Genomic DNA, 16,224 nt, shown 5'->3' with positions numbered 1-16,224 from the left:
GACAACATGGATAATTCATGATAGTATCTGGGTTAGAGAAGAACTCAGGTATTTGGAAGGATAGTTGCCTAGTAGAAAAAAGATCTGGGAAAAGAGAAAAGTTGTACCTGTGTTTCTGCTACTAATTTACATTTACATTTAACTTTTCCAAAATGGAACTATTTTGCTCAAATAAAGAGGTCTCCGTGAATACCATGGGAATAGAGAATGGCAGAAGCTCAAAAGAAGCCAAACAATTCCATGTGTAATGTTTAGGGAACACATAATTTTCACAATGAAAAGCTCTAAATGATTACTTACATATATGTAAAATGCAACAATAGAAACATTTTTGAAATCAAGGGCTGCATCAATCTCATCCATGAAGTACAGGGGAGTGGGTTTATAGTGATGAAGAGCAAACACTAAAGCCAATGAACTAAGTGTTTTCTCTCCTCCTGAAAGGTTGAAGATCTTCTTCCAACTTTTTTTAGGTGGTCGAACACTGAAATAATTAAGAAAGTCTCATCACTTAAATTACTTGGAAAGCTAAATTAAGACTCTGTGATTTGTTTCCTTTAATTGGCTTCTACCACCTTCCTTGGAAATACCTAACTTGCTTTTTCATTAATATAAATTCTTGGTGGGTTATTTTATAAAAATATTTTTGGAGGATGAACACATAAGAACACCTAACAAAAATTTAAGGTTTAAACAGTAGATCAGTAAGTAATTCTTACTATTCTTCCTGTTTCCCATGAATACTGGAGTGGGTAGCCTATCCCTTGTCCAGGGGAACTTGCTGACCAAAGAGTTGAATCAGGGTCTCCTCCTGCGTTGCAGGTGGATTCTTTACCAGCTGAGCTACACAGGAAGCCTGTAGGCAAACCAGTATTTATCAAATAAAATATGCTGTAGACTTAACTGTCACATCCCACCCCTAAAGAATACTAAGTTTGGAGAATATGTACAGAGATGTTAACAGAATAATCCAAAACTTGGTATATGGCATCATTACAAACCTGAATGTGATTCCTTCAGAGAAAGGATCCATGCTGTCTACAAGGTCCAGCTCAGCATCACCTCCCAAAGTAAGCATTTGGTAATTTTCCTTTAATTTATTTGTTATTATGTAAAAACCTGCCATGAATTCATTAAGTCTTTGTTTTCGAAGATCTTCATATGCCTGTCTAAAATTATCTCTTTCATTAGTAATTTTGTCCAATTCTGCTACCCGTTGTAAATATAATTCTTCCTACGAAAAGAATATGAGAAAAACGTTATACATTTGACATGAGAATTAAAACTGCTAATTATATAAAATAAAGGCTTAACAATTTAGGCTAAGGACTAAAGAGACTTTCTGACCATTACACGAGTTGTTTACTTGTACCTTCTTTTTATAATCTGCAATGGCGCCAAGATTTGGTTTCATTTCATGACACTGGGCTTCCAAAACTGCAATTTGATTTGTTATAGAATCTGGGTTCTTGATTGCTTCAAGCTCTTCTGGGCTTAGAACTGGAATCTTTTCAACATGATTATCTTCTATGGGATGCAGTGATATTTTTGAAATCTATAAAGTTAGATGATTAGAAAACGCAGTGTTACTTACAATTCACTGTTTAAAAAAAACCTCCCAGGGACTTCACTGGTGGTCCAGCGGTTAAGAGGCTGCCTTGCACTGGTTGGGAAATTAGGATTCCACATGCTACAGAGCAACTAAGCTCAGGTGCTACAGCCAGAGTTCGTGCACTGTGATAAAAGATCCCGCATGTAGCAACTAAGACCTGACAGCCAAATACATTAAAAACCAAAAAACTCACAAATTTAAGACAAATTACCTATCAGAATGACATATAAGCAGAAGTGGTGACTCATTTGTGTATCAACTATTTTTCAAAGGACTTAAAAAACAAATAGTCGTAGTGCTCAGGTGTTCATGTTCAATCTCTACACCAGTCCTGGGATGAAAATGTTGATTAATTCTAACCATTACCCTTATTTTTCTGTATATAATAATTCCTAAATACTGTTCATTTTGCCCCCTATAAACCTGAGAAGTGATTATATAACCTGAAATTAAGGATTACAACATACTTCAAAAACACAAACCCCAACTTTTTTCATAAAGGGTATTTTAAATTTACACTTAACTAACAATTCTCACCTCTCTTTGCCAATATTTTATTTTAGAATTATGTTCACCTATGTGACCATCTATTTGTTCAAGTTTCAACTTAATACTAAGTGCATCTTTTTGGAGAGCATGTTCATTTTCCTGAATTACTTTTAGTTCTTGAAGTAGGTTTCGATGTTCTTTCTGGATTTCTGGTAAGGATGCCTAAGAAAACAAAAAGAGCTGCTATAGGTATGATGATCTCAGAACAGCGATTTTCACATTACAAAGATGAAGTGAGCACTCTCACCTCATGCCTCTTTCACTTTATAGAAAATGTTTTTATTTACAGAAAAGTTTAGTCATTTTGTATTACACAGATGAAGTTAATATAGTTAGAAGTATAACCTACTGAATGCTTACTACACAAGGTACTGATGTCATCCACAATTCTCTGCTGCTTCAAATAGTGCCCTCTCCCCTCGCCACATCTTACCTCCGCATCATTTGTATTCTTTACAACCTCTGCTGCTTTGTCTTCAAGACTTTTTAGCTCTGTTGTTAAGTCATCTACTTCTTTCTCAGTATCTTTTATTTCTTTCTCTGTACGTAAGACATTGTCTTGTGCTTTTTTAAGATTTCTAAACATGCAAAAATCTTATATTAAGAACTTTTCATGACATTAATGTGACATTGTTTTCTATCAGATTTAAAAACTTGTTTTACTAAAAATCTTTCAATTGGTTTTTATGTTTATACACACACTTGTGGGATGTTGTATATTTTATTAAATTCTCAGTATAAATTAATGAAACTTCCTTATATAAAATTTTAGTTTCATTCAATCTTAAGACTATGAAGCAAAATTGTCCATTGTATTATTATAGTCTTGTCATTTTCCTATCAGATTGGAGGGTCTTAAATCTTTAATTCTTTAAACTATACCTTCAAGTAAATTACTTCCTGGTCCAAGTCAGGGAAAATAAGTGTTTTGGGCAGAGTGAGGGGAGGAAATGGGACAAAGGACAATGGGGATGACAATGACACACACAATTATTTTTTCCCTGTGACTGATAACTGTGTTTAGGTAAAACGCTGCTTATTAATTAGCACCTTTGAACAAAGGACACTGCAATAACCAAATAACCAGATAATCACTATGCAACCAGTTTATAATTTTAAGACAAACAGCTGTTTACATTTCAACATTTTATATACACTTTGCTTTATGACAGAATACTTTAATACTCTAAAATTTAAAACAAGACCTGTATTATGAATGTATTAAAAACTTTTTGGGACAATGGAATAATTAAAATTTTCAGTTACTAAAACAATTATGCTAATTCTCATCCTTCTTATCCTCCTAAGACCTAGATCTATTTAAATGAATTGCCATCTATTCCCGTAAACCAGAGAAATGAAACTCTAACTTCTATGTCCTCACAACTGGGGAGTTACATAACCACATTTTGTTAAACCATACCTGTTTTATCAGTTTTTAAAAACTAATCATTTGATAATTTATTATTGGCATCCACCTATTAAAATCCTACTAGGTAACAATGTCAGATCTTAATAAGTAACAGGAAACATTTATCAGACATTAAATTTAAATATTAATCCCCTTTTCAGTGTGATGTAGGGAAGAGGAAGGCAGGGTAGTATGCAAACTCTACCTGTCAGCAGTCTTGATTGCCACTTGTGCTTTAGTAATAGCAGAAGCACATTCATCTAATTGCTTATTTATTTTATCAAGTTTGTCTTGTTGGGCCTTGAGTTTATGGTTATTGATTTCTACGATGATATTGTGTAACCTTTTAACCTCAGCTTCCACTTTACCAGCTCTCTCAGCCACACTGTTATACTCTGGGGGATAAAAAAAAGTAAAATTAATTTGTGTTTCTACACTAATAAGCATCATTTGTTAGATGCATTCAATAAATCTCTCCAGTCAATACAACTTAACCTGATACATGCAAAAGAAACTTTAAACATTAGAGGAAAAGGGCCTCAAAAAAAAAGCAAAACCCCAAACACAAAACCAAAATGTCCTTTATCAAAACAAATGGTGTTACAACAACATATAGTTAAATTCTCTGGCTCAGCTGTGAACGTAACCCATATTTCTTAATGGCTTCCAGTGTGAAGCTCTTTTCAGAAGTTTATAGGGTACTTTGACTATTTGTTTCATAATGATCTTTTACCCTTAGACTCTGTATTCAACTACAGACTGGGGGTGAAGAAAAAGTAGTTATTTAATTCTGCTAACCTCGAATTCTCTTCCCTGTAACAAAGTGGGGGAGATAGAATAAAGGGGTACTTTTCTCTGTGGCACAGAAGGCTCTTAAGTTACACTTCCTAGATTCCCTTGTACCTACTGTTCAGACATAAATTTAAGTTCATTCAATCAAGAAAAAATCATATAATTTGGATGGCAAAAGTGATGAACTGAGCATGTTTCTGCTGGAAGTCACGGAAAAGTTTTCTTGGTGGTAGTAGAGGCTCTGATGTCCTGTCAAAAGTTTTGTGAAAACTGACAGGCAATGGCATTAACTTGACGGGGTGGATTACGATAGGTACAATGTGCTTCTGTTGTTGGCAGTTATAGTGTCATCTTCCTAATGTGATACATGGCTTTTCAACTGTAGAAAAGGCAGTATGGTTTCTTTCATGGTTCTTCAGAGTTGCTCTGGAAATTATTCTTAGCATTTAGCCTAGAATTTAAGTTATCACAATGATCCTATAAACAATCTTTTTCTCTCTTAAATACATAGTCCCACACCAAAAATCATATTTATACTAGCCAGAGTGGATTCTGTTCTCCATATCTGAACCCTAATCATTATATGATGTAGGAAAGATGGAAGGTGGCAAAAAGGTAAGGGGTTCAAGCTATTGATACCTATGTCTAGAAAGGAAGCAGAAACAGTGCCAACTTATGTAAAGAAACTCCATAAAGCTTCTGTGAGAGGTATGTAGCATTTAGGATAGGAGAAAGCAGGTAGGATTTGCTGAGAGGAAAAGAAAAGACTTAACTGTTGTTTCCTCTTGACTGTCTATTCTTTCTAAGAGGGAATTTCAATATTCTCCAAATTTTACAACCATCTTTTTGTTTCACATTTATCAGAGAATTCTTAGTCTGATTTTAAAAGCCCATCTATTGAGTTTAATTACAGTGTCTATTTTTTGTATTTCTGAGATCATCACTCGATTTAAAAAAAAAAAAGAAAAAAAAAAGGCAAAACAAAACCCTGCCCCCCTTTTAGTCTTCTAACTCTCCCCTCTCCCTTAAGGATACTAAGACACTATTATTTATCGAAGGAATTGTATTGCTCACAGTGGCGAGTCTGTGTGCTTAGCTCCCTTGTGAGGTAGAGTACCAGCTGCTGTGGGGTCATGGCATCATGACTTATACTGGGATGGGCCAAGTATGCAACTGGAAAGGGTTCCACTCTTCAGAACATCATTTTCCTTATTTTCAAGTACCTAACATACATTAAATTCCCCCATTTATAGTAGCATGTCTGTTAGAAATAGGGGAAAATGGACATCATGTAATTTATAATTTCAACATCACTATTTCATATCACCTTGCTCCTTTTATTGTCCACATATTTGCCAGATTTTTAAAAATCTAAATTAATGTAAAATGAAACATTTAATCTCAAAGATATGCCTGAATAAATGGGCTTCCATATCAGACATTGAGAGTCTACTAATAATAACCAGTACTTCCACAAGAGGAGATATATATATATATATATAGGGCTCCTAATAAAGTCAAGCAGTCTTTTTCAAATAAAATACAAATTCTTGTAGTCTCTCAATGAGAGTGTTGTTATAAATGAAAAAGATTTATTTTTTATTTGACCACTAGGTTCCATCAAAGGCAGTAACAAATACTGTAGGTACCCTGGGGAAGGAGGACTAGGGTGAAGTCTGTCTGCAAGAACAAAATACAAATCCAAAATAAATGCAAGAAAAAAAAAAAAGGTCCTGTCAGGTTATGTCACTCTCCAGTGGCTTTTAATTTCCCCTGGAGACATGGCCTATGAGGCTCTACATTATCTGGATTCTTCTATCAGTTAAGTCTAGGGATTCTGGTTTCCTTGCTAGAAACTTCTGACAGACTACTTCCTGCCCTAGGGACTCTACTTTCTCCTCTACATTCTTCCTGGAATGCTCTTCTCTCACATTTGCACTCATACTTCCTTTGGGTCTCTGCTCAAATCTCTACCACTAGCCTAACCACTGTGTCTATCTGAATCCCCATCCCGTTCCATTTCCCTGGTTTTACTTTTATCACCTAGCACCACCTGTTACAGTATGTGATGTATTTGTTTAGTTTCCTTATCTCTTAAGGGTGAATTCCTTGAAAAGAGGGACTTTATTTTGTTCATTGCTTGATCAATAGTACTAAAACAAAACTTGGTCAGTAGCAGATACTTTTTGAGTGAATACCTCAATATTAAAAATATAAATAAATATGACTACAAAAAATAAACGTATATATTAATATGCAATGTGCACAGTGGACATCTGTCTGCTTACAATCTTTTCACTTCTTTTTCTTTTGGAAGAAAACTCCCTCCTTTTTTAAACATGTGGATAATTGCTCCAATTCCAGTCCATCTAATACTTATGGATAAACAATCAGTATTTGTCTTCCTTTGCTCATGAACCAGACTATAAAAAGGGTCTTTCTTGATGTGACGAAGGCTGCTTCCTGGGGTCACTGAAATACTGTGAAACTCACCGTTACCACCTCCTGCCATAAGATGCTTACCTATGTACATTTAACGGAAGCCAACATGGAAGTGGGCTTCCCTGGTGGCTCAGATGGTAAAGAATCTGCCTACAATGTAGGTGACCTCAGCTTGATTTCTGGGTCAGGAAGATCCCCCAGAGAAGGAACTGGCAACCCACTCCAACCAGTATTCCTGCCTGGAGAATCCCACGGGCAGAGGAGCCTGGCGGGCCATGGGGTCACAAAGAGTTGGACACGACTGAGTGACTACATGACCTGAACATGGAAATAGAAGCGGGCTGCTCAAGTACATGACCAGAGGATTTTAATGTCAAAGCCAATTCTGACTATGAGCCTGTGAACTAATTCCCTTTCTTGTTTAAAAACTTTGGTAGAACACTTACATGTTTATATATACACATGAAGAAAAAAGTTCTGAAAAGAAAAATGTATGTTCTTTAAGTTCTCATTAACAGCACAGGTGTTGTAATCAAATTGCCTTCATCCTGAATTCCTGTATCACCACCATACGTTATGTGACCTTGAGCAAATTATATAAACCATTCTGTGCCTCAGTTTTATCTGTCAAATGACATACTTAATTTATTAGTACTTACTTTACAACCTTCTGAGGATGAAATAAAAATAAAAACTGTAAAACAGTGTGGTCACTTAAATATATATAATCTATTTTTTATTCTACAAATTGTGATCTTAAACAATACAAATATTACAAACCTGTTTTTGACAATATAGGGGAAAAAGTCTGTACTTAAACATACCTGTCTTGAAAGTATTAACATTTTCTTCAAGCAGTTTCTGCTGTTTTTTGTCAGGGACTGTAGCAAGTACATTAGCTTCAAGTTCCTTAACTTGGACATTCAAATATTCTTCTTGCTCTGATAAACGCTATAGAATGTTTTAAAATTCAAGGTCAATATTTTAACTTACAAACAATAATATTTGCTTTAAATTTTACATTAAAAAGGTACTTAAAATCTTTAAGAAAAACACAAAAACAGGAAAGGGCAGAAAACATGAACAATAAATAAAAATATTGAAAATGGCCAACAAAACACATGAAATGTATAAACTCATTATAAAGACAAGTTAAATACTATTTTTTAGTACATCTGTGTAGCAAACTTACAAAATATTGGAGAGTACTTACTGTTCACTTAGAAAAATTATTTGCATATGCTACCAGTAGTAAATGAATTAGAACTTTTGGGAACAATTTGGCATTATGCGCCAAATGCTTAAAAACACTGTATACATACTGGGTGATAATTACAATTTTAGGACTAAGGAAATAATTGGATAAGCATATTAAGGTATGCCTAACAAGAATATTTAAAACATAGTGGTGTACACAGCCAACACAGAAAAACCTTTATTAAACTGTGGTACAAACTATGTCAATATAATTGCACACAAATTACATTTGCTTGAAAAGGAAATTAATTACTGAGTCAAGAAGTTACTATGAGACTACAGAAATCCATATGCAAATTTAGTATGTATATCAACATCTACCACATAAATACATACACGCAAACTAGATACTGCCACTAAAAGTTAAAGAACATACACAAAAACTGAAGGTGATAATTTTTCACGTATTTTCTAAAAACTTTCTTAGTTTTTTTTTTTTTTTTTTGGTTTTGTTTTTTTAAGAGGCTGTGGGCATGCATTGCTTTTTTATAATTAAGAAAACTTTCCACTTTGTAAAGAGAATAAAATAAAGGGTCATTGTTAAGGGAAGACACATTTCTCTCCAGTCCAAATGGAAACCAGAAATAGCTGTGGCTGGAGCAACATTGTGACAGGACGTTTATCTATTAGTACTCAAGGAAACAAAAATCAACAGACCCTAGCCCAACCTCCCCTTCCCCCTTATATTTTAAAAACTATAAGCAAACAGTAAAATGCCTCTGCCAAATTGCTGTTGAATTCCAATAGTTGCAGCTTTGGTAAAAAGGTACCTGGATGCTTGCAGAAAACTTTTCTAGTGTATTCCTCATTTCTCGTTCACTATGCCTTAACCTAAGTATTGCTTCTTCCAGTTGTACTTTCTGTTCCTGAATCTGCACTGCTTTTTGAGAGTCTCTCTGCAACTGTGATTCCATTTTATTTACCTACAAAGAATATTACCAGTGAGTTTACTCCAAAAAGAATTATTTCAGATTAACAGCAATTTACAAAAATGATGAAAACCCAAACTTCTGATCTTAAAGACTAGAAACAGGGAGGAGACATATGTATACCTATTGCTGATTCATGTTGATGCGTGGCAGAAACCAACACAACATTGTAAAGCAATTATCTTCCAATTAAAAAAAAAAAAAAAAAAAGACTAGAAACACACCAAACAACCCAGTTCCAATTCTAAAACCAATGCTTAGGAGATGGTCAACTAATTTCTGCATCATAGGTTCAGGTGAAAAGACAATCTTAAGTGTTGTATAATCAATTATAGTTACAGTGAAGGTATACTATGCAAATATTTAAGAGGAAGAATATAAACTACTTCAGAATTTTCAGGAAGAAAGTAGTATAGTGTTCTGATTGTGATAATGGAACATAAGTTTTTCTGGGCGTTTTGACATTCTATTTTACTTCTGGAAACATAAAATATTTTGAGATAAAAATCTGGAAACATATCAGAAGTCTTTGCTATATTTACAATTTAAATCATTATTTTGAAATACAAAAGATAATTATGTAATACAGCAGTAACTGTGAAGAAACAAATGTCAAACAATAAGTTAACCGTGAAATAAATTATATGATCCAAATGTGATAATAGAAAAAGACATGTATGTTGAGTAAATACTTTTCAATTAACATACTTTTAGAACTTTAACAGGCTTCATATGAAATCCCACAGCTTACACACTAGCCATTTATAGAAAGTTCAAACTGTTAAACTGAAAATATGACTGCAGTACATTTAAAATAGTAGAATGTTCTACAGTGTATTATATATCAATAAAGCTGCTTTAACAAAAATGTCTCGACTATAATTTTGTACATGCTGACCTCTTCTTCTGAGATTTCAACAACAACTGATGAACCCATCCTTCCTTTCATTACTTTGCTTCCACCGCCAGTCATTGTACCTAGAGAACAGAAAAGTCAGACTTAAATGTATGTATCCCCTCAACAGGAGTAAATAGACTCAACGGCAAAGGAAAAAAACTATTACCTGACTGTTCTATGATTTGCCCTTGTAATGTTACCACTCTCCATCTTCTATCTTTTTGGTAAGCTACTCGTGTGGCTTGATCTAAGCTGTCAGCTACTAAGGTATCCCGTAAGGCAAAGTAAAAAGCTTGGCGAATTGCCCCATCTTTTACTTTTACTAAATCAAATAACCGAGGCGTATTCTCAGGAGTTTGAATTTTGGTCATTTTCTTTGCCCACACTGCCATCTAAAAAAAAAAGAAGAAAAAGACCTTTCTTTAGGTATCATTTATAGAATACACATGTTAAACATAAGGATATGTATACAAAGTTCTTAGTATCTACACAATATTACTTTATTGTTATTTAAGAAAAAGATATTGTAAAATTATCTCTATTCACAGATCATCTGATCTTATATATATTAAAATTCTGAGGAATCCTCACATGAAAGAACTATTAAAACTAACATGAATTCAGCAAAGCTGCAGAACATAAGATCAATATGTAGAAACTATATTTCTATATACTAGCAATAAATAATCTGAAAATGAGATTAAGAAAATCCCATTTATATTAAAAAAAGATATTAAAGAACAAAATTAAAGGATTCCTGATTTTAAAGCTTACTACTAATCTACAATGATCAAGACAGTGTGATATCAATGCAAAGTCAGACATAAATAAGAGGCCAGAAATAAACTCGTACATTTATGATTGGTTGATTTTTGACAAGCATGCCAAGAAAATTCAATGGGGAAAGAATATAAAAGGTGTCCAAACAACCCAGTACTCAAAAGAGTAGCTGGACCCCCCACTTTATAAAATTAACATGGATTAAAAAACTAAATGTAAAACCTAAAGCTGTAAAGCTCATAAAACACAGAAAGTAAATCACGATGCCATTAGGATTACATGGTAGCTTCTTAGATATGACACCCAGAACACAAGCAACCAAAAGTAAATAAACTAGACTGCTATCTAAAATTTGTGCTTCAGAGGATGTATCACAAGAACATGAAAAGATGGCTCACAAAATGGGAGAAAACATTTGCAAATTATGTATAAGAGACTTATATCCAAAATATATAAAGAACTCTTACAACAGCAAGACAAACCAATTAACGAATAAGCAAAGAATCTGAACAGAAAATAAAGAAATAGCCAATAAATAAGCACATGAAAAGCTGGTATACAAAAACCTGTGTACATGAACGTTCATGGCAGTATTAACCATAAACAGCCTAAACATGGAAACAACACAAATGTCCACCAATTGATGAATGGATAAACAAAATGTGCTATAGAATATAATGGAGAAGGGAAGAGCATTTGGCAATAAAAAGGACTGAAGTGCTGATGATGCAACATGAACCTTTTTTTAAAAAAGAGCAGACAGGGAACTGGCTCTTAGTTCCTATAAAAGGGATCAAATCTCTGCCACCTGCAATGGAAGCACAGAGTCTTAACTGCTGAACCACCAGCAAAGTTCCATCATGGATGAACTTTGAACACTAAGTTAAAGAAGCCATAAACAAAAGGCTATATAATATGTTATTTCATTTATATACAATGTCCAGAATACATAAATCCAGACAAAAAGTCAATTAAAGGTTGTGGGGGTGGGGTGGGTGGGAGAACAAGGGTTATTGATTGTTCATGTGTATGGGGTTCCTTTCTTGGGGTAATGAATATTCTAGAATTAGATCGTGGTCATGGTTGAACAATCAATTTAGTACATTCTGTGAATGTACTAAAATCCATTGAACTATATATTTTAAAATAATTAATTTTATGATTATGAATTATATCTAAGTGTTTTTCTATTTTCAAAAAAAGTAGTTATTGAAGATGGAAGTTAGCAATGCAAACTACCAGTCACTCCAACATAGGAATGCATATTACTTTAGGGGAAGCAGTACAAGTTTCTTTTTTTTTCACAACGATGTAACCCCTAGAGCCTAATATAATCCTCAAAATCTATTAGGTGGTTCACTGAAGTAACTATGAAGAAAAAGCTAGGATTCAAAATCAATCAACACCTGGCACTTAAAAACTAAAATACAGGTAGATTATAAATACCCACCTTATCCAAACCTATGAAGGTTGCAACGCCAATATTTTGTCTTTTAAGGAAGTTTACACATTCTTGGGCTGTATCAATAGAATCAACAACAATGTAGTCTAATGCATGACAACAAGATGAAATAGCAACATCGTATTTTTCATCAATTGTTCCTAAGTCCCCCTAATAAATAAGAGGAAGGAAAAAAAAATTAATGCACAATCAGCAGGGAATTAGGCACAGGATCATTTCATTACTATTTCATATAGATTTTTCAAGTTTCATTTATTTATTTTTTATATTTTATTTTATTTTTAAACTTTACATAATTGTATTAGTTTTGCCAAATATCAAAATGAATCCGCCACAGGTATACATGCGTTCCCCATCCTGAACCCTCCTCCCTCCTCCCTCCCCATACCATCCCTCTGGGTCATCCCAGTGCACTAGCCCCAAGCATCCAGTATCGTGCATCGAACCTGGACTGGCAACTTGTTTCTTACACGATATTTTACATGTTTCAATGTCATTCTCCCAAATCTTCCCATCCTCTCCCTCTCCCACAGAGTCCATAAGACTGTTCTATACATCAGTGTCTCTTTTGCTGTCTCGTACATTGGGTTACTGTTACCATCTTTCTAAACTCCATATACATGCGTTAGTATACTGTATTGATGTTTTTCCTTCTGGCTTACGTCACTCTGTATAATAGGTTCCAGTTTCATCCACCTCATTAGAACTGATTCAAATGTATTCTTTTTAATGGCTGAGTAATACTCCATTGTGTATATATACCACAGCTTTCTTATCCATTCATCTGCTGATGGGCATCTAGGTTGCTTCCATGTCCTGGCTATTATAAACAGTGCTGCGATGAACATTGGGGTACACGTGTCTCTTTCCCTTCTGGTTTCCTCAGTGTGTATGCCCAGCAGTGGGATTGCTGGATCATAAGGCAGTTCTATTTCCAGTTTTTTAAGGAATCTCCACACTGTTCTCCATAGTGGCTGTACTAGTTTGCATTCCCACCAACAGTGTAAGAGGGTTCCCTTTTCTCCACACCCTCTCCAGCATTTATTATTTGTAGACTTTTGGATCGCAGCCATTCTGACTGGTGTGAAATGGTACCTCATAGTCAAGTTTCATTTAATTGAAGAACTAAACCTACATAGTTTACAAAAGTACAAAAATGGAACACAATGAAAAATTTAAGTGTCCCTCACATTCTATCTTTCTCTTCTGCAGAGGCAATCACTACTAGAGCTTTTATCGATCTTTAAAAAAAAAAACTTATGGATATACAGAGTCTGAAATTTTAATGAGCACAAAATGAACAGAACTGTTTTCACTGCATGTAAGTGAAAATGTATAATGTGAAGATTGGAAACCTAAATTATAAGCAAAATAACTTACAGAATAATACAACTTTGAATTATTGAAAACCATCTAAGTAAATCGTTTGTCTATTAATAACTTACCTATCAAGTAACATTAAGCAACTAGTTTCATTTTTCCTTGAGCAAAGGAATATGATCAAATTGTGTATCTTCAAAAAACTAAGGTGGAAGTCCTTGATATGCAGACATGGAAGCAACTATGCTGGGTAATTTTCATCTGCCCTTCTGAGTCACCCTCTTCTGCTTCCTTCTCTGGAAGACTGATTCAGGGAGTGCATTAATTGGTTCTTCTGGCTTTCCAGCTTAAGACAAAGTGAGGCACCAGCCAGAAATGGTAGAATAGATGAGTGGGGTATCTATTTTCCTCACTTCCTTCCAGCTACCTCTAGCCATGGCCAAATTCCCTTCCTTCTTCAGGTTCAGGAGCTCAGGCTTCAGGCACCCATTATCTCTAGCCTTGGGTTTTGACATCATCCTTTGTGATTTTCCTAAACTCTAGTTACAACCTTCAGTATGATGGTATAAAGCTCAGAATATAATTGATCAAATTCTTATTTTTTGAAAGAAAAAAGTAGTTAAGTTTATCAGTAGAATTAGATCATTTTCTTAAAGTGACTATAATTATCCCAAACTTTTTTAATGGGATTCTCTTATGGCTCAGAAGTAAAGAATCCGCCAGCAATGCTCCTTAGGAGACCTGGGTTCAATCCCTGGGTTGGGAAGATCCCCTGGAGAAGGGAAAGGCTATCACTCCAGTATTCTGGCCTGGAGAATTCCATGGACTGTATAGTCCATGGGGTCGCAGAGAGTTGGACACAACTGAGCGACTTGTACTTGCACTTGCTTAACTTTTAATGTGAAAGGATCCATACCACAAAGAATTTTACCATGCCTGAGTGTAAGAGCAAAATGCTTAAAAAACACTTAATATACAGTTATTTAAGAAAATTATAATATCTGAGAAAAATATAGTTATTTATAAATAAATTTACTTTACCAGTCGTCCATATATTCCTGGAATTCTGCCAGATTTTTTTTCTTGAATTATTGCATCAAGGACTTTTCCCCTACTTCGATTCATTGCTAAGGAACTCTTTGCTTCTTCAACTTTTTGGAAAAGATCACGAACCAAACTTTTGAAATTTATTTCTTCTTGTGTAAGTTTTTGAAGTTCTTTTTCTTTCTAAAGGTGAAAGTAAAGAAAATGAATCCCAAAAGCAGACACCCTTATTACAACATAAGAAAAGGTCAACAATAAACACCAGAACCAGAACTCTGCCATCACATTGTAACTGCTTGCTGCTTTGATTTTGAAAAATATGTATGGGTTTTCTATTTTAAAAGGGGCATAAATTATTTGGGTCAATAATAAGGTGAACGACCTCAATATAGTCCTAGGAGCAGTGCACTGATTGATAGAACGAGTAGAGCTAGGGTTGTGGAAATCCCAGTTTTGTACCATATAATTATGCTTAGTAGTAGTAGTAGTTTAGTTGCTAAGTCGTGTCTGACTCTTGCGACCTCATGGACTGTAGCCTGCCAGGCTCTTCTGTCCACAGGATTCTCCAGGCAAGAATACTGGAGTGGATTGCCATTTCCTTCTCCAGGTAATTATGCATAAATGTTTCCTAATTCTTATATTCTTACACTAATCAAAAATAGATCTCAATATAGGACTCTAGATATGGGTGACTGGGTATGGCTATGATTAGAAAGTGGTTTGCTTTCTAAATTAATAGATAATAAACTATATAATACATTTAATATGTATTACATTAGTGTTATATAGCATAATTCATTATTCCAATTAAACCAAGGAAAACAAAAGCACAGCTCTGAAACGAAGGGAAACGTGATAAGTGAACAGTACTGTTTCTATACAAAAATGTCAGGCTGCCCACAAAAGAGAAACCCTCTCACACGTACACAAAAATCCTAACTCTGTTTCTCAATCTACCTATTTAGCAATTTTTCCAACTGACATTCTCTTTCATTTCTTGGTTTTAAATTATTACCTCTATTACCAGTCATACTGGTTTCAAGTAAAAGCTTAAGTTATAAACACAATTTACCCAAAAATAAACTGAATCACCAAGAAGACAGAAATCATAACTGAATATAACCTAAGTTTACATTTAAATTCTACATGGCCATGAAGTTTTCTGATGACCAATCAGTGTGCATTTACTAAAATGAAAAAGACTATTTTCAGTGTCATTTCACTTCAAAGAGCATCTTCTACTGCAATTTGCCTAATGATGCTTTGGAAATTAATGTTATGAAATTCCTTACTCAAGGAGAGAAGATTGATGAACTAAGTAAGATGTCTTGATTAGTTTAACAACTTGCAGTCCCAACAAAGAAAGAATGTCCTTAAGTTCAAAAATAGAAAAATACACTAAGACAGTTGACTTGCATATTTGTTCACACACACATTTATTTGACTTTCCTGTATCACTGCATAAGTTGTCTACATTTACATTTAGGGAAACAAAAACTTTCTTTTGTTTAAATTATTTCCATGGGAAATAATGATGGCGATAGCAATATTATTTGCTGTTTGACACTTGAGGGGATAACACAGTTTCTTAATAGTCTCAATTTAACTTGTATCAGATAAGAGTACTGAAACATTAACACCCTTCTTTTGGGAAAGATTACACTAAACAACAGCAACAAAATCTATGTATCAGTCATACCAGATGTTGAGATTAAAAAAAAACATGTA

General features: G+C 34.3%; 1 protein-coding gene across 6 annotated transcripts in view; it reads right to left on the bottom strand.

The window, feature by feature from the left end:
- The window catches only part of SMC4 (structural maintenance of chromosomes 4), a 34,231-nt gene that overhangs the window by 1,830 nt on the left and 16,177 nt on the right, over positions 1–16,224 (bottom strand). For all 6 annotated transcript variants that reach the window (XM_086392463.1, XM_086392434.1, XM_086392454.1 and 3 more), the window contains 12 exons: positions 14,494–14,679; positions 12,121–12,282; positions 10,057–10,282; positions 9,891–9,970; positions 8,834–8,986; positions 7,631–7,757; positions 3,778–3,967; positions 2,595–2,739; positions 2,150–2,323; positions 1,373–1,555; positions 1,002–1,234; positions 301–484 (listed from right to left, as the gene is read on the bottom strand). In XM_086392463.1, the coding sequence (XP_086248589.1) occupies positions 301–484; positions 1,002–1,234; positions 1,373–1,555; positions 2,150–2,323; positions 2,595–2,739; positions 3,778–3,967; positions 7,631–7,757; positions 8,834–8,986; positions 9,891–9,970; positions 10,057–10,282; positions 12,121–12,282; positions 14,494–14,679 (2,043 nt within the window). The remainder of the gene's footprint in view (positions 1–300; positions 485–1,001; positions 1,235–1,372; positions 1,556–2,149; positions 2,324–2,594; positions 2,740–3,777; positions 3,968–7,630; positions 7,758–8,833; positions 8,987–9,890; positions 9,971–10,056; positions 10,283–12,120; positions 12,283–14,493; positions 14,680–16,224) is intronic.

The sequence above is a fragment of the Bos grunniens genome, chromosome 1 (genome assembly GCF_055505025.1).
Source record: "Bos grunniens cultivar Pamir isolate PY7600 chromosome 1, Bosgru_T2T1.0, whole genome shotgun sequence".
In the NCBI taxonomy this organism is placed as follows: domain Eukaryota; kingdom Metazoa; phylum Chordata; class Mammalia; order Artiodactyla; family Bovidae; genus Bos; species Bos grunniens.
This window is presented reverse-complemented; position numbering and strand designations above follow the sequence as displayed.